This window comes from Helicoverpa zea, chromosome 16, assembly GCF_022581195.2.
Source record: "Helicoverpa zea isolate HzStark_Cry1AcR chromosome 16, ilHelZeax1.1, whole genome shotgun sequence".
Taxonomy (NCBI): Eukaryota; Metazoa; Arthropoda; class Insecta; order Lepidoptera; family Noctuidae; genus Helicoverpa; species Helicoverpa zea.
Genome location: NC_061467.1, coordinates 5,360,666 through 5,386,890, shown reverse-complemented (window position 1 = coordinate 5,386,890; position 26,225 = coordinate 5,360,666). Strand labels below are relative to the sequence as shown.

Sequence of the window (26,225 nt, the reverse complement as noted above, 5' to 3'; positions counted from 1 at the left end):
GACGTCATTAGTTCTGGTTACGGCGTAGAAACAGCTACGTAATTCTTTTAATTTACAAAATTACTACCTACTGGATATTTTCTTTTATGAAACCTAATCATAACAATAGAAATATCGAATTAGGCTAAAAAACCACAAAATAGACAAAAATGTATTTATTTACCTAGAGAAAAATTTGAACAACTTATATCATATTAAAAACACTAAAAGACAAAATGGAATTGAACAATTAAAATGACGAAATTGTCACAACTTTAAATCATTCAATAATCTATTGACGTAAGCAGCCATCAATTTAAAAATAAATGATGGTGTGATGGTAAGATGACAAGCAATATTTAGGGTCATGGGGTTGACATGTAGTGATAAGAGCATGCAATTATGGTGAAATATCTTGCAATATAATAAATTAAATGTAAGCATTCAATAATTAGCGATAACATTCATAATTATTTATGTGTTCCAAAAGTCGTAGATTATTGTAACTTGATAAAAAATGGAATAAATAAAAACGGGATTTATTTTATCCACGTGTAGGGAGTAGGTATCTAGGGATATAGGTAAAATCGCGGAATGAAGCTGACCTTGAATTTATAAATAGATTTTAAATGAATTACATCCTAAATAAACACAGGAACATTCGATCATATTGCGTATTTTATAACCTTTTGAATGCCTTAGGGAACTTATGAAACAGGTAAATATTCATATTAATAACTCACCTTTTGGGGTCTCACCGTCGGGTAAAAATAGGTTCATTCATTTCGATAATATGTATTGTTTTAATATTCAATATTGTCTGTTGCATTCCAAGTAGTGTTTAATATTTAAATTACAAAAATTTAACATAATTACTTTAAAAATAAAAACTGTGTACTAAAAACTCATACGCATAGATGTCGGCGGGGATCGTGCCCAAAAGACTCGCCGCATAGACACGCTGGATTGAAATTCAGACTCTTTGGCCAAAGTATACTTTTGATCACGTGTAGACTCCACTAAGCACCTGCTAATTTAATTTAATTATAATATATGATAATTGCACATAAACATACCTAAAACAAAACGCTGCATTCATTGTTTACAAAACAGCATTATCAGTAGTATCACTACTAATCTATATAAAGTTTCCATACTTATAGATACGATAGATATCCCTGTATATAAATAAATCAAAATCATTTCCTAATTAGTATATATCGTATTTAGTTGGCTGTTAGCTGTCTGTGTTACTATAAACTTTACTATTAATTCACCTCTGAAGTTAAACTTTAATTTATTTAAAACCGTATGTTCAATTAGTTGAACTTTGTTGTTCATTTTATTTGACTGTAAGAACTGTTTTTCAGTGTCACGTTTTGAAAGTTAACTGTAAGTAAAACTTTTCAAACTACAGAATTTAACTATAATACTTGAGTAGTGAAGTACATTAAGGGTCAATTCCCACTGAAAGAGCAGCGGCCGGCAGCGGCCGGCAGTGGCCGTAATTGCAAGGGATTGAGCGCGGCGGGCCGCGCGGCGCCGCACCGCGCCGCGCTCTTACATTTTCCGTGCTCTTACGGCCGCTGCCGGCCGCTGCTCTTTCAGTGGGAATTGACCCTAACAGTCGGCTGTTAAACAAAACAGAACCAGCAAACTATGCATTTTTTTAAAGTCTCTCAGCACATTGCGTTAGGTCATGCTCGGGTTAAATAAATTTAATGCGAAATGTCATAATATTAAATTGAGTTAATTATTAATGACTGTTGTTCGTTTTCAGATTCACAACCATGTCATCGGACAAATTACTAGTATCGGCACCAAGCATAGTGGACAGAGATTTTGTGAAGCCCAAACTTTATGGACCGGGGCCCTGTGACTATTGGCCCTCAATGGAAGAGGCCCTTAGCAAGCCCATCATCACTCCTAATTGCGATGAGTTTTATTACGTATGTATTATGAAGCTTACAATCCTAAGTAAAATTAAAAATGCAGGCTTGAGATTGCTTGTTTGTTACGCTTTCAATTCAAAAGTGGTCTAATTTAGATTAAATATTACACACTGTTTATCTTTATTTTATCCAGAAGCGTTAAGTTAGGTCTTACCAAGACGTGTGTGAGATCGCGGGAAATAGCTAGCGTGTGTGTGGTCTTTTAGTCCTCTCGAAATACAAATCTCCCAATAGAGAAGGTGTATTATCCCTTTCTACAAGCAAAACACAAAGCCGTGAATGTGTAATTGACACTGGATTATAAACCAGTCCAATTATGAGATTGTATTTCTCGAATAAGATTAATTTAAATTCCTTAGAGACATTATTACCTAACGGTAGCTAAAACAGGAGTGGCATTTGATACGAAATCTACAGAATTATTGTTTGTAGATAATTCTGTTATCTAAATTACAAATGTTAAAAATAAACAAGCACCAAGTATAGTAAAATCATTATCAGTTTTAGCGTACCTAGTGATTATTGCAAAATATTGTACAATAATATTTATTTATAAATATCGTATCTGTTACCGTTTACGCTTGCTATAGGTCAAGAAAGAATTTTACGGGTGTTAAGGTTTACCCAATATTCTTGCTACCTCAATCGCCTAATATATTATTATGTACTTACGACACACAGTGATAGGAACCTCTTTCGAGCAGATCTGCCGGTTAAACTTTATTTTCAACCACGTCCCGTGGAAATTTTACGTACCTGAACAAAATATAGCCTATATTACCCGCAAAAGTCTAGTCTTCCCAATCCCAAAAGTGAAAGAATTTTTCAAACGGTTCAGCAGTTTCGGAACCTTAAGGGAAAGGAACAGACCAACGAAATAGTTTTCTCTTTATTACAAAAGTAAAGATTATATATGTTAATCATATAATCAATCCTTTCAAAGACCACATAATTTCAAGAGATCATTTTCACATCCTACGTTTGGTATCAATTTTTCAGGTCCTAGACGACATTCGCGCCGGCTTACAGTATGTGTTCCAAACTAAGAGTAAGCTGGTGTTAGCGATGAGTGGAGCTGGTCATGCGGGCATGGAGGCGGTGATCAGCAACCTGGTGGGGCGTGGTGAGACCCTACTCATCGCGTCCAGGGGCATCTGGGATCAACGCGCTTTTATCATCGCTAATAGATTAGGTAATGTTGGTAACGTTAGCTTTTTCATTTATTTGAAAATAAAGTGTTTTTTGTTTGTTTATAAAGTACTAAAAAGTATTTTTTAAAGAAATATTTTCATCAGTACAGTACGATGTGATGAAATAAATAACGAATACCTTCATATTCTTAGGAAGCACCTAGACCTACAATAACATGGTTCGATATTACAAGTAAAATATTGTGCAAATAAAAATTTTAGTCGCTTTAAATCAATGCGCAATTAATTCCTCAGTCAAAACATAATACGTATACATATACGGTAATAATAAACGCAATAATTGATTGTCTAGGGAGCGCCTTAGAAATGGAAATGTAGTAAAGATTTGAATATTTCCAGGTATCAAAACCGAAGTGATCACAGCTCCAACGAACGCAACATTTAGTCTGGAACAACTGGAGCCTGAACTAAAGAGATTGCGTCCAGCCGCCCTGTTCATCACCCATGGAGACTCCTCTACGGGTACCGTGCAGAAAATGGACGGATTGGGGGAACTTTGTCACAGGTAAAATATTTAGCACCACAAAAATGTGTTTAGTATACCTCGTTTCATGAATAGAAAAAAAGTAAAGGAATATGTATGTCAATAAATGTAAAATCAATCTAAAATCAAAATAATGCGAACAAGGTCCACAACACCACAAAAAAGTATTTTACAAAATTAAATATCACATTTTTTTTCTAATATACAAACTATTTCAATTAAACTCAATACTTATTATTTCGAAAATACTCTGGCCATTTTTCTCAAAAAAATATTAAGATGCCATTAAATTCTTTTTCTTTTGTTTATTTTTTTCATTTTATGGCATCCACGTCATTTGACGTATTGTAAAGACCAGTATCGTTTGAAACTTGATACATACTGCGAACCTTTTTTTTATTTTTTATTGTTTGAATGGAATATCGAAGTGGCTAATTTTACATTGTATTGTCGCCCGCGTCTTTCCAAGTGTCAAAAAGTTTTTTAAAATACCTACATATCATATTTTAATTTATACATTGATGTTTTAGATATGGAGCCCTGCTCCTAGTAGATACAGTGGTGTCTCTTATTGGAGTCCCCTTCCTAATGGACGAATGGGGAGTGGATGGGGCATTCACTGCTACTCAGAAGGCTTTCAGTGGACCGGCAGGAATCTCTCCCGTGGCTTTCAGTGCACTAGCAGAGTAAAATGATTTAATACTATATTATAATTAATACATATCTTTGATACGTTTAAAAATGTTATCTAAATAAATCAGCACTATTATTTAATTTTATTAATAAAGGTTTCGCGCGCTATTCCTCTTCCTCAAGTACCTTACATAATATCTGGTAACTTGACTCAAGACGAGTATAGAATTCGAAATAAACTGAATTACTGTTATATCAAATATTTATCTTCTTTTATAGGGAAAAGATCAATAACAGGAACTTTGAACCTCCTTTTTACTTCGACGTAAAATTGCAAGCGCACCAGTGGAACTGCTACGGTGATACGAGATCGTAAGTGCATACTATCACTAAAACCTATGCAAGAAATTTTAACTAAGACAATCATATAAAAATCTTCACACCCGGGTCAAATAAAATGTTCATGAAGCTAGTTAAGTCAGAAGTGTAAGTCATAGGTACATTTAAAACAATGCGTTTGCAGTTACCACCACACATTATGCGCTCCAATGCTATGGGCCCTCCGTTGCTGTCTCCAAGAGATTACCAGAGAAACTCTACCTGTCTCCTGGGCACGCCACGCAGCCAGCACAGCTCACTTCCACAAGCGGCTTCAAGAGTATGGCTTCCAACTCTTCGTGCCTAAACCAGAGGATAGGCTAGCTACAGTCACCACTGTGGTCCTTCCACCAGGCATAGATTACTTGGAATTCACTAAATATTTGAGAGAAAAGTAAGACCTTTCTTCCATGGCTTTTATGTGTACCTGCCTTCAATTTTCACTAGCTATGTAATTTGACGTTATGCTGACATTTGAGTTTACTCAAGTCATCAAAATTAAAATTGGTTTCAATCCATTTTCAATAGTGATAAGATATGTAGCTTAGCATTTTTGATGACACGGAAAGCGATGGAACGATTTTACTGTTATTAATAAAAATGTCATCGGTAGGTGCCCAAATCTGAAAGAACTTGCACCAGTATGAAATACAACCTCATTTTCACTTATTTTCTTTCCAGGCACAATATCCTGATCCTGGAAGGCCGTGGCCCAACAGTGGGCAAGGCGTTACGCATCGGTATCATGGGAGTGAACGCTACCACTAAGGTTGCGGACACACTGGCAGATGCATTGGTCGATGCCAGGAAAGCATTTCAGTCAGCGAATAAATAATAATAAATATGCTTTACTTTCTTTTCTTATTAGATAAAATATGTTACTTCTTATATACACAATTAATGTTATAACAGAATTTGTAATAGGTAAATATGATGGTTAAACCTTTTCGAATAACAATAAAAAATGCTATCAGAATGCAATTTTACTTTGAAAAATCTTGTTTCACTCCCGCCAATTATTGACCAATTCGAGTATAACAACGATATTTAATTGTCTTAGTCATTATTAATTTAGTGAATTAACGTCTATATAAGGTACTCATTAATTAAATAATTCGTGTATAACAAAGCTATCTGCAAGAAATATGTACTTAAAGACAACACTGTCTTGTGCTCTCCTATCTTTCTAGAGGTACAACCTAACTATAAACAATAACATCATAATTATCGATAACGATGTACATAAATTAACGACCATCATTAGTCGTCAGTTGTCGATAGTCCACAGTGGAGGAACAGTGCCCATTATGACTGAGTTGGACACACAAGTTGAATAAGTTGTGTACGAAAAAAGTAATTTTAAAGTGAGTTTTCCCTATTTTCTATAGTTATAATCTTCGTATTTCTATTTTCTATTGCATTTTAACATAGTAATATAGTGTTCGTAAACCATCATATATGGTAAGTTAAATAATGTACGCAAACACAGTAAATTGGTGCACATTAGAGCTGCAATTCCGACAAGACGATGATACTCCTGGCAGAGTCTTGTTGTTTGCAAGCGTGAAGGTCCCGGCGGCGGCGAGCGGGTCGTTCGTCTTTCGCTCCGCTTTGTCCCGCCGGGAAGCCGGGATCGCTTCGACAGTCGCGATGGGAATCGAATCAATTTGTCGAGACAACATTGCGCTCGTTCGATCTTCATCCCACGTCTCTTTCTTATATAACATCGGATCCAGCTTAGAAACGAACTATCATGTCAATAAGCGCGCTGCCAAATGCACTCTTGACCTCCCTTATCTCCGCCTCGTTTATACGTTAAAATACATTCCTGTTTGTTTTTTGTAAACGAACATATTGTGACTGAATGGTAAACTGGGATATAAAAACAATTGTTAAACCGCAGGCTACCAACGATAGCATGTGGAACAAATATGAGGCTGGCAAGCGGCGCGCGCCCGGGGCGAGGCGCACTTGCCAAATGTGCCATCCGATAGCGCCAGAACATTGTAGCAAATTTACAACCACCCTATTAGCACTAAATCTAAACATTAACCCGATTCCGGTAACCAAACTTCACGAATACTTGCGCTGAATATCGGTCACAGTGAGCGAGATAGTTTCACTCGAGACTCGCTAGTTTCCAGCCGTATCTCTAATAAACATCTAAATTGGAAATTAAGTGCTCTTACTATTCTTAATGCACCAATAATATCGTCAGAGATCCGATATCTGCGCTTATGTACAGTAGGTATATGGGTACATGTTAGACGTTACCAAATTTATGCCCGAGTGACCAGATACCTATATCTAACATCTAGTGTAAAGTATGATGCCCAAACAATACTAATACTGTTAGCTTACCACTGTAAAAGATGAAACTTAGCCGATCATCTACGAGTATAAACAATATTAAAGTTGACACCTCAATTTTAAAACACGAAAGGCCTAATATATCCCAAAAGCAAATGCAACAAGATTACCTACAGTTCAAAAGAAAACATTTTCAGTCACTTTCTCGTGTCAACTGCAACTCATACTCTTCAAGTGTCATAACCACTGCCATTATTTTTGACTATAGCAAGTTGCGTGAAGATGTCGTTCATAGTGCCCCCTCCAAGGATAGTGGACCGAGAGGTTGTGAAGCCGCTACTGTGTGGACCCGGCCCTTGCGACTACTGGCCTTCAGTGGCAGAAGCACTCAGCAAGCCTGTCCTCACTCCTATCTGCGATGAGTTCTTTAGCGTAAGTATCTATTTGTTTTTAAAACTTCAATAAAGAAAGAAGTAGAAATCTAGATATAGGTATAGCCTTTATGCTGAATAATTAAGAGAAAATTCTAAAGAGCCCATAAGTTATTCCAGGAACTAGTGAGTTTCCCAACCATCTTATCGATAGAAAAACGTTCAGAATCCTTCTAGCGGTTACCATGATACATATTTTGCCTCAAACACGGGAGCAACCTTTGAAATGCTAACGAGATACACGTCTATGTTTATGTAAAGACAAAACCTTGGTTTCTTATGTATTCAGGTGAAATTACATGAATAATAAAATAAGGTCACGCTCATGAGTAACAAGAATGCTGCACACCGCAATACTCCAGAGTGTTTGGAGTGTAAGTAAACAACCTTTTTGAGTTTGTTCCCATTATGTAAGGGTTGGCAAACATACGGGAGCCCAAGGTCACTTGTCATATCTCAAGAGTAAGCTCAAATATGAGTTGAGGTTTTCTTTTCATATTCGTATTCGAACATAATGATGGCTCCTTCGCTGAATGCTTATTCTGCTATATCTATGGTTGAATGATGACGCTTTTATACATCTGTTTAAGTTCAATGTCCATGATGTAAGATCGGATCTAATGTCTACTAGGGATTTGGGCCTTGTTAATTTACCCTACAACCCCTTTATTTACCCTTTAACAAGGCCCTAATCAAATTGATATTCAAACTTCCAGGTCCTAGATGAAATTCGAGCAGGCTTGCAGTATGTGTTCCAAACTCGAAGCAAGCTGGTGTTAGCGATGAGTGGGTCAGGTCACTCTGGCATGGAGGCGGTGATCAGCAACTTGGTGGGGCGTGGGGAAACCTTGCTCATCGCTTCGAGAGGCATCTGGGATCAGCGAGCTAACATTATAGCTAACAGATACGGTAATCATATGAACTTAGTTTGTTAAAACTTAAAGGCGATTAGGACAATCGTGCAAGTCGCTATTCAGAAACCACTTTTATGAGTCAACGGGTGACGGAGGCTCCCAAGGTGTATAGACCACATAAACATACTCATTGCTCAGAAGTTAGTTTTCCGAGACCGATTAAATGCATTTCATTCACAAATTTATTTCAAAATGTCTTTTCAAATGATTCCAGGCATTAAAGTAGAGACTGTCAGCATACCGATGAACGTGACATTCAGTGCTGAACAGCTAGAGCCTGAACTAAAGAGATTGCGTCCCACCGCTATGTTCATCACCCATGGCGACTCTTCAACTGGCACACTGCAGAACCTACAGGGTTTGGGGGATCTTTGTCACAAGTAAGTATAACCAAAACCTATAATAATGTACGTACTTCAATCGTAAATGTTATCGCTACAAAAACAAATGAGTGAAAACAGTTTCAAAGTAAAAAGGTTCCTTCCATAATAAAGCTGACATAAATAATAATTAAATTAATAAATAGGTCCGTATAAAAAAATACAACCAGTTTTTAATGAAAAAAAATATAATGCCATATTTTAACATTATGAAACAAATTACAAAAAAAGAAAACACTAATGGCGTCACATAATTATTTTGAGCACGAATGGCCAGTTTTAAAATACGTTTGAAAAATAAAAGGGAAAGAGGTTTTATGAGTAAATGCTTCAAAATTATTTCAAGCCACAAAAAAAAACACGAGTACATAAAAATAAATTATTATTAGACACTAACGGCCAGTTTCTTCATCAAAAGTTAAAGTTAAAGTTATGGCTAAAGTAATGTATATAGTAAAAGTAACGGTTAAATTCAATTTTTCTATTAGTTTTGCTGTCACTTTAGCCTTGAAAAAAGGAATTTGACCGTTACTTTTACTTTAGACATTACTTTAACTTTTGATGAAGAAACTGGCCGTAAATCATAAAAAAATTTAGTTTATTACACGCGGTTTCATTGGTACATAAAGTATACTACGGGTACGTAACTCGTATTTACTTAGTTTTGTTCTACCATTCTTATCATTCTCTCAAAGTTGGCTCAAGTAAGGGAGTCTGTTTGCACTAGCAAATAAGGGATAATAGAATCACCGACAATGCCTAGTTACAGTCCAGTTCAAAGAACCGTCTAGAATAGGATCAGTAAAGTAAGTGTCACGTCGTTATTGAGTTAAGTCTAGGCCAAATCAATCGGCGCGTCTAGAATTTCAACACCGGAGCTGGTGACTCAAATAGAGAGCTATTTACATAACTAAGAACATAGTAAAATTCAATCAACACCTTAAGTTCTCTAAGGTTCTCAATTAGACGGAATGTTTTTGTTCATCTTTGTTATTCGATTTGTTATCCATACCTCACGAACTTTAGAAGAAAGCGTATAAAGTGAATGTATTACTTGAAACCCATCTATCTGCGCTCCCTGTCTGTCAACTTAACGAACTGTTATAAAAACCACAATCCGAGCTTTATCCAATCTGAGCTGAAACCATTTCTCCTGTCGTCCTTTCACTTCCAAATTAAAAAAGCAGCGAACTTTAGCAGAAAAACTATTTGATTGCCCGAGGAGTAGTGAGTCGGGGACACGGGAACCGAACAATTTAATTACACTCGTTGTCTCTTTCATTCCTGACTTGGCTTTTTACTTAGATCTAGGTCTCCCTGAATACGTTCGACTTGAAAACTCTTTAATTGCATCCTGTGAAGGAGTCTGCAATTAGCATGCAGTGGGAAATACCAAGCGCGGTAAAAGTTAAGATAAAAAGTTTTCGGTGATTCCGACTATTCGAAAATTCTGCATTACCTACTTCATCCATAAAAGTCATTTGCATTACCTACTCCTTATAAAGAGGTAAAATCTCTCTTGAGATAACAAGAACTTTAACGACCCCGACTATACTTAATTATTCCCTAACTTTTTCTCTTTTTTTTTAGATATGGAACCTTGCTGTTAGTGGATACAGTGGTTTCACTGGGAGCAGTTCCATTCTTTATGGACGAATGGGGTGTTGACGGAGTTTACAGTTCCACCCAGAAGGCGTTTAGTGGACCAGCAGGGATCACTCCCGTAGCATTCAGCGCCCGAGCCGAGTAAGAAGAGAAGTTACTTATATTTTAATAAAAATATTGCCTTATTATCATACATGTTTCAAATATAGAACTAGACTCATTAAAACTAACTACTAAAGTAAATTAGTACAACTACAGCATTTTTGTATTCTGTATTCTTTTTAGGGAAAAGATAAAGACCAGAAAACATGATCCTCCATTCTACTTCGACATAAAGTTGTTAGCGTCACAGTGGAACTGCTACGGAAGCACAAGGACGTAAGTAATACCTGTAACTTCTTACGTAACTAATACGTATAAGGAATTAAATTATCTAACTTGATTTTTTCCTTACAAGAACAACCCTTTCCCTTAATAGTTGTGAGATGTTTGACATTATTTTCAAAGATAATCAAGAGCGTTGTCTAAAATCGTAGCATGTAAATAAGCTTGTACCACTCCACCCACCTTACATTCACTGACTACGATTTCTATTTTATAGGGGGCATTTCGCTCATTATGCATGTCTTTTATAAGTTTACACCTACTAACAAAAATCAATACTTTTAGATACCACCACACAATGAGTCCTCCTCTATTCTGGGCGCTGCGGTGTTGTCTCCAAGAGATCGCTAAGGAGACGCTACCGGCCTCCTGGGCTCGCCACGAGGCCACTACGGCTCGTTTCCACAAGCGTCTGCGGGAGTACTCCTTCGAGTTCCTGGTGCCGAAGCCTGAAGACCGACTGGCTACCGTCACGACGGTGGTACTGCCTAAGGGATATGACTATATGGAGTTTGTCAAGACTATGAGGGCGAGGTAAATATTACGGCTTCTCAATTGTTAGAGGTTTTGGGTGGGGAATGAAAAACAAAGTAATTTCCTTCAATTTCGTTTAATTCCTTCTTATCTTAACCATTGTCTCATTTCACATTGTATTCTGCCATTTTTAATCCTCTTTTACTCATTTTCTATACCTTGATATTTTTAAGCAGTTTCTGTAATTATACGTAAGGCATGCCTGATTTTTGTATACGACTATTCATCGCCGTATTTTGAAGCGATCATGTCCATAGTTATATGCGTAATAATGCCTATTCTATGTGGAATGGTTCCTCAATTAAGTTGCCATTACCATGGTCTGACCCACAAATTAACCAACCAATTCTCCTTCAGACACAACATCCTGATATTCGCCGGTCTGGGCCCGACGGTCGGCAAGGCTCTGCGCATCGGCCTCATGGGAGTCAACTCCACCATACAGGTTGCTGACGCTGTGGCCGAAGCCATGGCGGACACTCTACGAGCGCTTAAGAAATCTTCGCTTTAAATTATTAATTTAAGTGACATTTTAGTGACTACTACTACTCTACCCTACATATTTTTGAAGCACAGATTTTTTTTTTATCTGTTCCTTGTTTCAAATAGCAACACGCTAATTCTGATAAAGAAAATGAATAAATAATATACTCATCATGAAATGTGTTTTTACTCAGTTAGGCATTTACGGGCCCTTGTATAAAAGGTTGACATAATCAAACTAAAACATAAAAGTAGGAAGAATTGAAAGATAGAATGTGTTCACAGGTCATTTATTTCATATCAATGTATGACGGTTTACAAACTATTGACTGGATGCACCTAGACAACCCAAATTGTGTGATATTTTACCACAAATAATTTAATTTTCAACAAGGTCAAATTTTGAATTCCTACTAAAGAGTTCTAAATAAAAATAAAATGAATATCATCCGTTTAAAGTACCATTACATCGGTAATGAATGCAGTGATTTATTAAATAGAAAAACAATGCAATACAAGCGAGTTCATAGTATTCTTTATGGCTATTATATAGTTATGTTATTCGCAAGCCATAGGTGACTACTCTTCTATTGTTAGATTATACAAAAAATATATTAGAACCAAGATAACTCTTGTGCTTAACCGAGTGATATTCTCGTTATGTCAAAAATAAAAATAAAATAATAGCCAATGTAACTAAAATAATACAACAAACTCCTCAAAATTTTGACTGGACTAGAACCCACAACGAAATGTGAAAAATTTTAATTTACAAGATATTTTTGGCAAATGGACTCTCTCTCAAAACAAAAATCAAATTGCTAAAAAATGTGCTGTTCGCACAACATTACATTTAGGTCTCGTTGTCACGCGGTGTTTAAACTGCAGCGTTTTAAATAATCCAATTCCAAATTTAAAAAGTCGCCTTCAAGCGCCCGCGCATAACATTTGTAAAAGGCGTCTCATTCCCTAACACGTGAACACCAACTAACGCCGATGCTCGTACACCGCGTGACTACGAGCCCTCGGATACAACTTAAGAATAATAAATTCCTATCATAATCAGTATTGAAAACAGACGTATCGCTAGCTAACATGGCATTCACATCCATCACATCGAAACATTTGGACTAGCTTTCTTAATTACGTAACTAAACCGTTAACCTAGTAATTAAACAAAACTAGTCACGAAATTTGCGTAAACTACACCTTATCTATATTGATTTATATCGGTACAATACAATACGTAAAAGGTATCTGTGTATACAGTACATAAAATGTAGACGCTAGAATGAAATTAATATTTACAAAATTTATTAAGACAAACGTGTATTGTATAAGTCTATTGATAATATTAGAACAGCTTAACTCCACAAGTAAGATAACTCACGACCAGTGACTATTGTTCTAAAGCATACAGCATGCTCAAACACTGGGATTACATTTAATTACATTAGGTATATGTAATAATATCTTGAAGCAACATCTATTCCAATATGTCGATGGTTATTGTCTATAAAATAAAATTATCTATAAATTAAATATCTCCTCCCTGTCCGACTACAACTAAATAAAATAACGCAGGTAATAGAAGTTACCGATCATTACATGTAATGACACTCGTGTGGTATTAAATATAGATATACAAAACTAAAAGCAAATGCACAAACAAGGCGACCAATAACATAGCATTTGTGATGGTACATACTTGATTACCTAACGTGCGGTTATCCCGTATCATATACAATAGAGACGTAAATAAATATGCACATAAGTAGTATTATAATTTATATTTACATTTAAGAAAATATGGCACATCTGTTATCGACCGCGCTCGCAATCCTTGTCTGACGACCGAGCGATCGAGCCCTACCACTAAAATAATACGAATCAGTATCGGATCATGTAATGCGCCTAAATTTGGGGTTACCATAATACCAATTAAAATACCGGTGGGTAAGTAATATTCAACGCCGTCATAATAATACACAGTAAAGCTACCGTCCGTCGCTCGACCGCGAGCCTCGCGCGGCCGACCCGCCGCTCGCGCCGCCGCCGAACTGCCAACACAACTAACCTCTGATGGGCCGAGCCTCATATTTTCTTTATTAATACATTTCATTTTATTCACTCTCAGGTCGGATTTTATTAAGAGAAAATTAAATAATGTACTCGGCATACTCGTGGAAACGAGAGTCGCTCGCGCACTGAAAGCTTCAGCGGGGCTTCGGTGGTTCGGTTCGGCGACGGGCACCGAGGACGCAATCTAAACCTAGAGACACATTCGGATCGCACGAGTACATAAAAATATGTCAGTCTATAGTCAGTCACTTAGCCTAGGAGCAGTCCGCGGCGCTCAGCTGTGCGGCGGCGCGGGGCGCGCGGGGTGGGGCGGCGCGGGGCGCGCGGCGCGGGGCGGCGCGGGGCGGGGCGACGCGGGGCGCGGCGCGCGCTGGCGGCGGTGGCGCGCGCACGCGCAGCACGCGTCGGGGCGCCGCCGCCGCGCGCACGCAGCGCGCCCGCACCGCTTGCGCACGCACGTCACCTCGCCGTCCTGCAACACAACACATATCAAGCATTTCATGGATGGACAGCTTGAGGCCAAGGCATTTTTTTCAGGCAGGTTGTACGAAGGTAAGATATAAGAAAATTTGAAGTAGCAAAAACAGCAGAATAGTGCAAAGACTTAGATCTTAACTCCTCAACACATCAAGAAGTAAGCAGGTACGTACCTTGCACCGACACGTGACGCAGCGCTGCTCGCCGTGCGAGTGTATGGAGGGATGCACCTCCTTGCCGTTGGGCAGCGGCCCGTCGGGGAACTTGCAGCCGCCCTCCGCCAGGATCTCCTCAGCGGTGCGCGGTGCTCCCTGGTCTTTTGGAGTCTCTTCGTCTGGTTTCTTCGCTTTCACCTACAATAGAAGCATTGATATATTAGTAGATAGTAGATTACGACAATTTAATGTCAGATTCGAGTTGTAGGTCAGTCCTGATCAAATAACACTTTGATATGACATCAAAATGTGATATTCCATCCAGGTGTCTCACACCATTGGCCAACAAAAAAAAACATTCTTAGGAAATCTGGACTCAAAAACTAAGTTTCACCAGCCAAGTAAAAAAAGAATGAGACCATTCTCACCTCTGGACACACTCTGCAGCAGGCCTTCTTGTCCGGCCTATAAGCTTCCTTCTCGCTGCACCTGAGCGGTGGGCACTTAACCCTTGGGCACTGGATCTGTCGGGTCTCGAAGTTGCAAGTGCAGATGGCGCAGGTGTCGTACCCCCCGGGCACCAGGTACGGGTGCCAGGAGGAACCCGGTGCGTAGCTCTGTCCCGCCAACACACAGCTGCCGTTCTCTGACCATACTGCTGTTGTTGAATCTGAAAGTGTATATTTATATAATTAAATGACATTTTAAGATTTTGCGCTTTGACACTAGATGAAAAACATAGGCTATGCTTTATATAAAGTTATGACTGAGAATATTTTGTTTCAGTAGATCTTCGCAAACCCTAATGAAATATGAAAATGGCTAGGTTCTACTCAATATGAGTCTCAAACGCTTCCGCTATTCCCAAATTGGGTGAGGTTATCAGTCCCGCCACCAAGTAAGCTCCTATCGAAGATAAGATCCGTCTCAAAATCCTTCAGTTAAAGTTTTCAATTTTCGAAATCATCTCTTATCACCGTCCTCATCCCAAAGACCTGCCTGTTTTATTTGTAGTTTTAGTCTGCTCTATGAATAAGTAAAAGTAACTCACTGGTGCAGATAGGGCAGCACTGTCCGGGCGGCTTGATGGTGGGCACGAGACAGTTGACGGGCGGACACTGCACCGGCTCGCACCGAGGCATGCCCAGTACACACCAGCATTTTGAACAAGTCTGGAAACCATTGAAATGAAATTATGTTAACATCCAAAGAAGCAAATGTAGGTAGAAATGAACATCACTGAGTTCACTGACTAAAAAATCTATATGCGCAACAACGAATGAAATGTATACGAAATTTTGAAAATGCTGAAATCATATTTGATGTACCTAATTTTTTAAGACTCTGGAGGGATAATCTACTACATGAATTTCTTTCCGTTATTACGTAAATTGCAGACTCACTAAATAAGCAAATCTTATCTCATATAAAGTAATTTTCTCTGACAATGATCATTACATGAATGTTTACATCTTCTATATCATATCATCCACATACATTCATCTACGTCATAAAAATATAACTTCTTCATTCCTCACCTCAGTATCTGTCCAAGTCTCTCCCAGCTTGTAGAACTTATCTCTCTGCGTGCAATAGTTGACATTGAGCCGGAACAGCGAATAGTCCGTCATCTGGTCTTCCAGTGGCCCCGGAGTGTACTTGGCACTGAGCTCGTTGTCCGAAGTACCGGGCACGGCCGGCAGGCACGAAGGTGGCACGCTTATCTGGAAATAGGAAAAATTATTGTAGTAAGATTTTTACCCGACTGCCCAGAAGAGTTAACTACAGTTACCTATTTATGTTTTTCCCAGTCAATAGGTTCTTCTTAAAAAACTTGGGAGCTTTTAATGACTTTCACCAACGCTGGGTGTCTAAAATGATGATATTTTTGATATATTTTTCATATAAATACGCATTATTAGTATCATTTACTTACCAATTAATTTTCCGATCTGTTGCAGCATAAACAAATTGTAAGTCAAATTAAATATAGTTCAACTGAGTCTTATCTTAATTGTAAAAGAAATTAAGTTTTTTAGTATTAGTTCAGGTTTGGCTTATCTGCGCCATTAAGAAAATTAGGTTTTTTACCTGTTTTGTTCTACACTAATCTAATGGATTATTTCTAACGGCCGTAACATTTTAAGTTTATTTACTAGTGAAACCGATTATATGTTTTTTATAACATTACAAGTTTCCAGGATTTCAAGGGAAGTTAAAATGATGGTTCAATAAGACTGAACGTCACTGCCCCGCACCTTGTAATCACAACCACTGCCTCCGTCATACTCCCCGCGTGGACCATGGGAGTGTCTTTAACGAGTTGACCAGGCTGTAGTATTGCACCGACCTATCCTTACTCCTAACTCATTCTCTCCCCTTCAGTCTCCTCATAAAACACTATTCTCTAATACCAAGCTACTTTCTCTCACCTGTGGTACTCGCGTGCGCAAGATGACCGTGACATTGTCATGCGCGCGCAGCTCCAAATACGCGGCGCCCACGTGCAGCGCCACCAGCTCCGCTGACGTGGGCTCCAGCACCCATCCCTCCTCGCCACCCAGCTCCCGCGCGCCTCCGTCCGTCCCCGCGTGGGTTTCTAACCACCAGGAGGACCAGGAGCGAGCGTTACCGCCAGTAACTACCGTCTGCGGAAGATAATGGTTTCGAAGGTTGTAGATTGTTTTATGCTTATCTTAGCAACGAATCTAAAAGGATTGTATAAGAGAACATGAGGTATATGAGAGGAAAATGCTGAGCATAACTAAATAACATCGTATAAAAGTGTTGATGGTGTAATTGGGGATAACTCCAAAAGCTTCATTTTTACTAATGTCATCATCATCCCTCAAACATCAAAACGCAAATGGGGATTTCTACCAGAAAAACCATAGCTTACCTCATAATAAAGTCCACACAGCGAGTCAACAGACAGCCACGCTAAGCCAGCCATAGCCGCTGGTAGCCGAACCTGCCCAGTTCTATGGAGTAAGGCAGGGCCTGTTCCTGCTGCGTCGGGCAGCAGGCGAGATGTTAGGCGTCCTCGGAGTATGGGAGGACCTGAAATAGTAGAAAAAGTGAGCTGAGTCTCCTGCTACATATCATTTTTTCTCCTTCTGTTTGTTGTCCTATAAATGTAAAGTGTATGTGTAGCAAATAAATGGTTTAAATGGTTTAAATGGTTTAAAAAGATAAAGTTGAGTGATGGGTAAATAAGCATATCTTGGTCACTGGAGACTGGTAAAATAAAACATCTAGAGAAATCTGGACTATAAAATTTGAAATCACCAATTCAGTGATTAACGCTCTTTCTATGTGTGAGAGGATGCCAGTACCCAACAAGGGGACGATAAAAAGGCTGACGATGATGACTGATAAATATTTGCAAATAAAAGATTTTAACTACTTAAGATAGAGATTATAGTTGCTTGGAAAATAAAATATCATAACCATAAGAAACATCGCAAGTCGCATGACGAATTCATCGTATAAAACTAATTGCTGGATTTATATCTGGTAGGTTCAAACAAGAATTAAATCACAACTCATAATGCTACAAATGAGTACAAAGCTAAAATGTTATAAAAGTTATGATGGTTAAACAGAAACTGAGAACAATTCCTATTTTCGTTTCGTAAATAAATCTTTCGGCTGCGTTAATTCTCTTAACGAAGCTGAGGCACATCTTAAGAGGAACAAATTCGTGAGCGCATACGTTTTAATTGAGCACCGGACGGCCAACTACCGCGCTACATTAATTTTTATTATATAGACAGGAGTTCAAATGAAATGTAAGACAACTTTTTGTTTCAAGAATTATTTTGTCAATTCGAATTAAAATACGTAAAAATAGGGCAATATGTCATCAATTTCCGTAATTATAGCAGTAATTTGTAATTTAAATGGATAATTAATTAAAAGAGGATAATTTCATATCCTAATGTAATAAATCGGATTTAACCGATTAAGTAAATGAGTCTTACCTGTATCAGCACTTATATGAACAGCCAACTGCTCTTCGTACAAAGGCTGGAATATTCTAGCACTTGGTCTTGCCAGTACACCAATCCGGGTGTCCAATATTTCCACTTGAGAGTGTCGCTTGCCTTGCTCTTCCACCAAAGTTATCTTCGGATCCGTTATACCCAAATTGTCAACCTGGAGAAAATGTTAAAATCGTAAGTCAAGCACTATCTTTTGTTTTATCAAAAATCAGAGCATGACAAAATGATCACGACGCATTGAATCCCAGTTATTCGGCAAAAAATTATTATAACTTTTCCACTGTTATGAATATTTTCGATTATCTTCTAATCAAATTATATTGAGTATAAAACTGTTTAAGTTTAATTCATAATCGCAATTAGCTAGAACAAATCTAAATGCATTATTCATTTCATGCCTAATATTGTACCTATTGTAATGTATGCATCGACGAATTGAACATTATAAGCATACGGTAATCAGTTACCGTTGTCAACGTCAATGGAGTTTTTACCGAGAATAAACTTTAAACCCTTGCCGGGTGACGAGGAAATTGTTGTTAGGTAGTTATGAAACTTATGTACCTACAGCAAAAACTATTTACCTTCGACATCTCTTTGTATCTTTTATTCATATGTCAGCAAAATTATTTGGTTTTATTTATTCCAGTTTTAGAGATGTCAAAATATTAACAAGCGATTCATAAAAAGTAATCAAAATTAATGTGTTAACGTTTGAGACTATCAAAATCCTCTCGTCATATTTTTTATAATTCATCTGCTACTTATATAATTTAATCTAACTTTAATGGCAGGTTACTTTATCCAGACGTCATCAGAGAAACCATTAACACTTGTGCTTAATACAAATCTAATAAATTGTGACTCTTAACGAGCACAAGTGACCTATTAAAAAGCCTGATCGAGCAATTTGCTTTTAAATTATAACAATTAACGAAATCATTAAAATTCCTTTAATTTAATCGAAGTGGACAGTGCTGCATTGATAAATATGGCTAATTTGGCATTGAAAACGTTATATTTTTACCTACAGATAATACTGAGTGGAAAAAATATCGTAGGTAACTACTTCATTGAGAACATAAGAACAACCTAGAATATGTCAACATCCAATCTTAATTGCTTTATGACAAATTGCGGTTATCACAAACTATACTTTTTTTTTAAATACAAGGCAACAAAAAACTACAACTTTATAAAAAATACCCGTGACTCAAGCAATTTAGGTAAGTTGGGTTTTTAGTAGTAGGCATCTAGGTATGTTGTTCTGAATTTCCCGACACATTTATTAACTCAAAGATATCAATGATTAGGTAAACAAAAAATATGTAATTCTAATTTACCTGAATATCATAGACAAGGGAACCATCTTTATCGATGTAGAGCAAGGCCAGTCCTTCGGGGGCGGGTGTTGCCGAGAGCCTCTCAGACACAAGCGGGGTGTTGTAGACTTCGCAGGCCGCTTTCTGCCTGACACTGCCCACGATCCTCCGCTCGGGGGTGTCCACTGCCTCCACAGTGAGGAGTAAGCGTCCTCGCGCCAGGGAACGCAGTTCTGCGGCTGACACCGGGGTCGAAACTTCCAGAACATTAAAGTCGTAATGGGGTTTGCTTACCCTCTGCACCTGGAAAAAACATGAATCCATCTAAGACCCGGATTTATGAACTTAATTTGAATTTGAAATTGTCAATGTTCATAAATAAAGTAAAACGCTGCTAAGAGAGTGTGAAATACTCTAAGACTTGTATTCACGAGAGCAAATATAGCATTATGTCTTGAGCTCTTAATACGTTGGACTAATTTACGTTTATTGGTAGTAATTAGCCACTTAAGAACCTCATTAATGGAGGATATCTGAATCGATTTGTGTTGAAATTTGGTCACATTGAATAAGGAATAATTTGAATCAAAATTATGTATGAATATACCTGATCAATGATGGTCTGGTTTTTCTCTGGGAGAGTGAGGACTACTCGTACAAGGTGTGGCGCGACAGCCGCTTTGGGGAATACTCCGTTGAAGACCAGAGCCAGGTAGAGGCTAGGCGTGGCTCCAGCGACGGCGGTGATGACGGCCGTGCCGCCCCACCAGCCGTCTTCGTACTCCATGGCTGGGTAGTCCCGACAGGCGCCCTCACCGATGGAGGTGGGAGGGTGCTCGGGCTCTAACAGTGTTGTAAACATCTCCGACGATAACGCTGGATACCTAAAAACATAAATATCATCTGCATTTTTGATTGCACGGATTATAAGATTCGTAGAAAGTTGCGGAAAATTACCCTGTTATTTCGTAATTTCCCAAAAGCAATAAAACATGACAATCTAAAAAAGATCAAAACAACAGCGGTCATTTTCTTAGAAGAAACATTATCTAATCTGGTCTACTATATTGCTGAATATATATCAATAGCACATGCTCTCTATCGTAGAAATCGCGATAGCGCCAAAGCAATCAAAAGTGAGAATTAATTAAACTTCAACTAACAGCATTATGACTGTTATAAAACATGTGCCTAGGTTTTTCTCGGTATTATTTCCAATGGTGAACCTAAAGTTTTCCGTTGTTAATCACGCGGTTAATTAAATTTACAATCCAAGGCGAACAGTACCACCATTCATAGATTCCCAGGAATAATTACTGCAGTAATATTTATTACAGCGATTTGATAGGCTGTCGGGGATTACTCATAAGGTAATATAAATCAAGTCGGCGGCTTGTACAAAGTTGGTGTTCATTTAAAATTCCTAATCCTTACCTACCTGTCGATTCTGCCGCTGAGAGCGCTGTCGATGGAGTTGTTCCTGGCGTCGCCCCACAGCAGCGCCACGTGCAGGTCGCCGTCCCGCAGTAGCGTCTTGTACTGGCGCGGCACTCGGCGCCACACGCCGCACAGCTGTAAACAATACGCACTCTCAACACTAAAACCCATATCAAGTATTTAAGTATGAGTATCTACTTCAATAATAATTTCATGGAACCAATCTAAGTAGTCTGCAGCATGCGTAATCGCAGTAATTAGTTACCTTATCGGTTTTTTCTTCATACGTTGCGTGAATCCCAGGTATTTTTTTCAGTGACTGTTCTAATAAGACTCGGCCTTCTCTATCGAGGAAGGCGACTGCTCGAGGCGGGTTTTGTATCGAAGGGCTGAGAAGGAGAGACCAATAGAGGTGGCGTCGTCGGAAGGTGAAGCGGGCGGTAGCCACGCCCGGAGCCACAGGCACCCCTGACATGTCATCTCGCCTCACACACAGCGGTGATCGCCCAGTCAGAAATGATGCGAAATCTAACAGGAAAAATGTTGCATCGGTTTAATTTAATGATGTAGCAAGAATTTATCTTTTAACGTGATAATAATGACACTAATTTTAAACATTGTGTTAATCACGTGAAAACTTACATTTCATGTTTTTTTCGTCTTCTTCATTCGTTATGACAATTGGACTGTCTTCCTGAACAATATCAGGAGCTGAAACAATATCAAAAAATACATTAATCATAAACTAAACGTAAGTTTTGTATTACTCTGGTGTAAGTTGTAAGCAGGGACACTTTCTCAGGGCTGTAAAACTTTGTGCAGTTACTGGCTCTTTAAGCCTACAGGCAGAAAGAAGGAAACCTTATATGCGCTTAGGACCACTTAATGAAATGCAATAGGGCACTAAAATATTATGGTTGATATCGATTCGATAAAATTACTTTCCAAGTAAACGGTGAAAGGTGCTCACTACGTATTCTATAAACGGAGATCTTAGTCTATTGACACTGCTTATAAGACCAAATAAAATTAACATTTGCAGGTAATCATAATCGGGTGAAATCTAGATGGAAGGAAATATAATTTTAGTGAACGTTAATGTTTCCCTGTGGAGACGCGAGTGGGTACTTTCTCCTGGTGACGCTCATAAAAAGTCTAAGTTGGATCAATTGGTCGCGAGCAGTGCGTCGGCGTCGCGGGGCCCGTTCGCAAGACCTCCCCGACCCCTCCATTCGGGTTGATTGGATCAAATGTTATTCAATCGTAACAGGATCGGCGCGGGCGTCTAGACGGCGACGGTAGAATTTGCGTTTTGCATAGCTTTCTTGTTGGGTCTGCTATGGACAGAAATAGAGGGAGCACTGACATTTCATGCGACACTTTGATTGGTACCCGATTTGTCGATGTACGCTCGTTAAATGCTCGTAAACCCAAATGCATCGGTTGCGTATTGCATTATTACATTTATTGTGTAGCCGTTACTAGAACTGCGTGCATACATTACGCATTATTGCTATCAAGTTTGGTTTAATGTGATGTAAGTCCTGATTTAGTGCTTTGAGTGTTCCCTAGAGTAATACATTTCAAGTTAATAAGGCAATAAGTTATTCAGTAAAACTGGTGCCTGAGGCTGTTACTGGCTTATAAAGAGAATGTACATTACAGTTTTCATGCTTTTATTTGGTTTACATTAAGCGTGGCTTTTTATCTTTTTTAGATTTTACTTTCTCTTTTGCTATTTTTGTTATACTAATTGCGGCGTGGTGTGGATTGTGGTAGGGATTGTATTAGAGACACTTAATATAAGTATATCATATTAAATTTTTTGTTTATTCTCCAATATATGTAGATAAAACAAATACTGTAGAACTCTTAACAAATCTTTGTTTGTGTTTTTATATTGAGCTTACTTAAGCACACCTATCAGTTATGGATGTATTTCAGCAAGCATTTCAGTCCCTGCGAGTCGCCAAGGTCAGTGGTGAAATGTACATTGCTTTGAATAATACAGATATTAAATTGGCTATATTGGTCTATCCTGAGCAATCATATGAGGTACCCCTGCTTCTCTGTACGCAAATTCCCTTAACCTAACTAAGGGAAATACGAAAATGAAAAAAAAAATATTATTACATTCCTATTCAGGACTATTCCTTATATGTATTCTTAAAGAAGGGAGATACTCATGTCTATTAGACCGTGCCTATTAGGTAATGGGAAACAACTGCGGATTGGAAAAAAAGTTTTTACCAAGCAGCTGTTTGCAAGAAACGAATAACATATGTTAAGGGTTTGCTGCTTAACATAATAGACAATACCGTATAAATAACGAACAACGTAAATCACTTAACATTTTCCAATATTTTTCCATAAATTTGAAATGTCAATTTTCAATAACTACCTGTCTTTATGAGTAATTACTTTAATAGAATAAGTGCTTCCAGTCTTAATAAACATGTACATGTCACATTGTAATATAATATCAATAATGGCATAATTATATTGCGTCTTGTCGATATCTGTGTTTAAGCGCATTACGTGTACTTGAGTGTACTAGTGCTGCGAGTTAGACTTCACTAATAAATCGTGTTATCTGATCACTGGTGGTGGACAGGGGAATGACATGATAAACAAGTACTATATAGTGTCCAGTAAACATTGTGATGAGGGGACCTGTTTACGCGACTACGTACGAAGTGTACGCGTCCAGATTGTGATCTGGCACGCTCCGGCGCCGTTCATAATTCACTCTGCAAATTCAATACATATCCGAGACAGCCCTAAATTTATTTGCAAATGGCGCCAAGGCGACGATGAGTAGCTCTAGGATATTTGCAAGCACAACAAAGAGTAGCGCGCACGGAGAGATGGCGGCGACGGAATGTGCCGCCGATACCTAGGGCTGACGGCGCTATATCGCGCACTACATACATTTATGCTGCTTTGCTACACATAACTAGATCACGCCTTTGATTTTGATAAAGTACCAAAATGTCAAAATCAAAAATTATCGCTCATTAATAGGTATTGTGCAGCAATATATTAAGCTTAAGTAAATCATATCATATCAGAATAATAATTAAAGTAAAGTTTTCCTAACGTTTATGTAATCGATTAACAAACATTCCACTTTGGTATTTATAGTATTAGTTATAATATTACCAACGTGTTATATCTGAGCATGGAGTATGAATAAATGCAGTAAAATATGCTGCCGGCCATTAAAATGCATTAACAGTGACAAATACCAGCGCTGGCGGCATTGTAGGACAACCGCGGACGTTTCTGTCTATTGCTGTTATATGGCCAATAATATGCATTCAGCTCGTGAATTCGAGCCTTAATAGGCGAGTTTATTGTCGAATAACATCTGAGACTATCGACGCTGATAAACAACAAGCTTCTTCGAAAATATTGATCTATAGCCAGTCAATTGACTACTTATTCAGAATCGAGTGTTTTTTTTTTATTTATCATACATAAACTAGTTTTGTCAGGAATCTTACTAACAATTAATCAATCAATAAACAATCTGTCTTACTGACACCTTTTACCAACAGCACTCCACAATAGCTACATGGTTTCTTGTGGGAATGGAACATTTTACTTTTGCCTACATTAATTTGACTTCGTTAATCAATAAGAGATCAACCATCCTTGTAAGAAGCGACCAGCCTTGATCCTTCCTCAGAAAGAGTTAGCTCCTAATGGCCTCACTTAATGAAGAAGCACGTGAATTCCTTTTTTCTTTTTCTCTTTCTCTCTCTTTCTCTTCGATCTCCCGTGAACTAGATCAATAAATGTTTTGGCAAAAGAATGCGCGAAGTGGACAGCCCTAGTAGAGAGTGTGCGATCGTCGTCGGACACCTTTGACTCGGCCAAGCTTGGCTCACTCGTCGCGCCTGTGCGAGTATGAATATTTATGCGCTTGCATAGCGCACACTAGTGGCTCAACGCGGACGGGGCAACACGTAGCGTTTCAACCGATACCACTCATTAATGTCGTTTAGCGTAAATTTAAACTTTTAAAAGCAACCTCGAAGCGGCGACGTGCACCGACTAGAGCCGTGATCGCTTCATTTCTAGTCTAGTCGCGGCCTAACGTTTAGTCCTGTGCGTCGCGACGAGTTTTCCAATAGTGTGATGTAAGCAGGCGCCGATCAGACGTCGCCCGCGGCCGCCCGGCCCGCGCCAGCCTGCACCGCGAGGAACCACTCAGCGACAATAAATCGTTTCAAAGAAGCCAGATATAAAACTAATTCCATGTCAAATCGCACAAACGATGGCTGCCAGATATCACTGCCGGCCGGCGCGCAAACCAATTTCATGCTCGTATGATTATTACATGTCATGAATTAAGACGCATTCTAACATCTCATAGATGATTACAAAATCTTTTATATTCTCGGCGTAGACAACACTCGTTGTACGTCTTCGCTTTTAATGATGTCTAGAACGAAAACGCTTTGAAACTAAAAAATGACATCTTAATTTTATGTAAAAGTTCGTACAATTGTAATACAGAAGTAGTGATGAAGTGTTTAGGCGCCGTGGCGTGGCGCAACCGGCCCGGTTCCGTCACCAGCAGACGGATCAGTCACTGCTGACAACACGGCACCGCGGCTACTTGCGCACAGGCAGCTCAAACAAGGATTGCACAATCAATCGTGCCTATATAAGACGTCTTAAGACAGCTTCATGTTTCGTTGCTACTTCCTAAGTAAGCGCCATGCATATTTATGTGACGTTTACGCGCGGATTAGATAAATTATACGAATACTTTGCATATACAAGTGTATTTTGGATCCTATCGAACACATATCAAGTGTCAGCGGATCGATTTATTATGCATAACGATATGACAGGTACACGGGCAAATCATTCATCAACTCGGATTTATTGAATGTTGAGTGTAAAATATTTACATGTTACATGAACGCAGCATTGAGCGTCCAGACATATCCGATCATACCTTGACCTCGACTACGCTGAAAAACTTCAGTTGCCGTGTGGGGTCGCGCCGCCGCCGGAACTATTCTGAACAAAGTGACGACGCGTCTAGTGACGTCA

General features: G+C 38.6%; 3 protein-coding genes across 5 annotated transcripts in view; 2 read left to right on the top strand and 1 right to left on the bottom strand.

Annotated features, from left to right (window-relative positions):
- Positions 1-5,633, top strand: part of LOC124637851 (serine--pyruvate aminotransferase, mitochondrial-like) — a 214,403-nt gene extending 208,770 nt beyond the window's left edge. For 2 of the 3 annotated variants that reach the window (XM_047174560.1, XM_047174561.1), the window contains 7 exons: positions 1,760-1,928; positions 2,931-3,123; positions 3,482-3,647; positions 4,157-4,312; positions 4,539-4,631; positions 4,783-5,031; positions 5,319-5,633. In XM_047174560.1, coding sequence (XP_047030516.1) covers positions 1,770-1,928; positions 2,931-3,123; positions 3,482-3,647; positions 4,157-4,312; positions 4,539-4,631; positions 4,783-5,031; positions 5,319-5,472 — 1,170 coding nt within the window. In that variant the 5' untranslated portion in view covers positions 1,760-1,769 and the 3' untranslated portion in view covers positions 5,473-5,633. Of the gene's footprint in view, positions 1-1,198; positions 1,372-1,759; positions 1,929-2,930; positions 3,124-3,481; positions 3,648-4,156; positions 4,313-4,538; positions 4,632-4,782; positions 5,032-5,318 lie in introns of those variants that run through there. The other variant, XM_047174559.1, reaches the window with a different exon arrangement.
- Positions 5,634-5,893: 260 nt separating this feature from the next.
- On the top strand, positions 5,894-11,852 carry LOC124637852 (serine--pyruvate aminotransferase, mitochondrial). Its single transcript, XM_047174562.1, has 8 exons — positions 5,894-6,001; positions 7,216-7,379; positions 8,095-8,287; positions 8,507-8,672; positions 10,263-10,418; positions 10,563-10,655; positions 10,947-11,195; positions 11,553-11,852. Exons 2-8 carry the CDS (start codon positions 7,230-7,232, stop codon positions 11,704-11,706), a joined length of 1,161 nt encoding a protein of 386 aa, XP_047030518.1. The 5' UTR covers positions 5,894-6,001; positions 7,216-7,229; the 3' UTR covers positions 11,707-11,852.
- Positions 11,853-13,894: 2,042 nt separating this feature from the next.
- The window catches only part of LOC124637494 (dorsal-ventral patterning protein Sog), a 66,695-nt gene continuing 54,364 nt past the window's right edge, over positions 13,895-26,225 (bottom strand). Inside the window, exons 4-17 of the mRNA XM_047174005.1 lie at positions 21,798-21,866; positions 21,421-21,683; positions 21,157-21,290; positions 20,326-20,602; positions 19,740-20,021; positions 18,376-18,550; positions 17,292-17,452; positions 16,825-17,040; positions 15,931-16,116; positions 15,444-15,564; positions 14,821-15,062; positions 14,411-14,590; positions 14,106-14,232; positions 13,895-13,950 (exon numbers count right to left, since the gene is read on the bottom strand). Of these exons, the coding sequence (XP_047029961.1) occupies positions 13,895-13,950; positions 14,106-14,232; positions 14,411-14,590; positions 14,821-15,062; positions 15,444-15,564; positions 15,931-16,116; positions 16,825-17,040; positions 17,292-17,452; positions 18,376-18,550; positions 19,740-20,021; positions 20,326-20,602; positions 21,157-21,290; positions 21,421-21,683; positions 21,798-21,866 (2,489 nt within the window). The remainder of the gene's footprint in view (positions 13,951-14,105; positions 14,233-14,410; positions 14,591-14,820; positions 15,063-15,443; positions 15,565-15,930; positions 16,117-16,824; positions 17,041-17,291; positions 17,453-18,375; positions 18,551-19,739; positions 20,022-20,325; positions 20,603-21,156; positions 21,291-21,420; positions 21,684-21,797; positions 21,867-26,225) is intronic.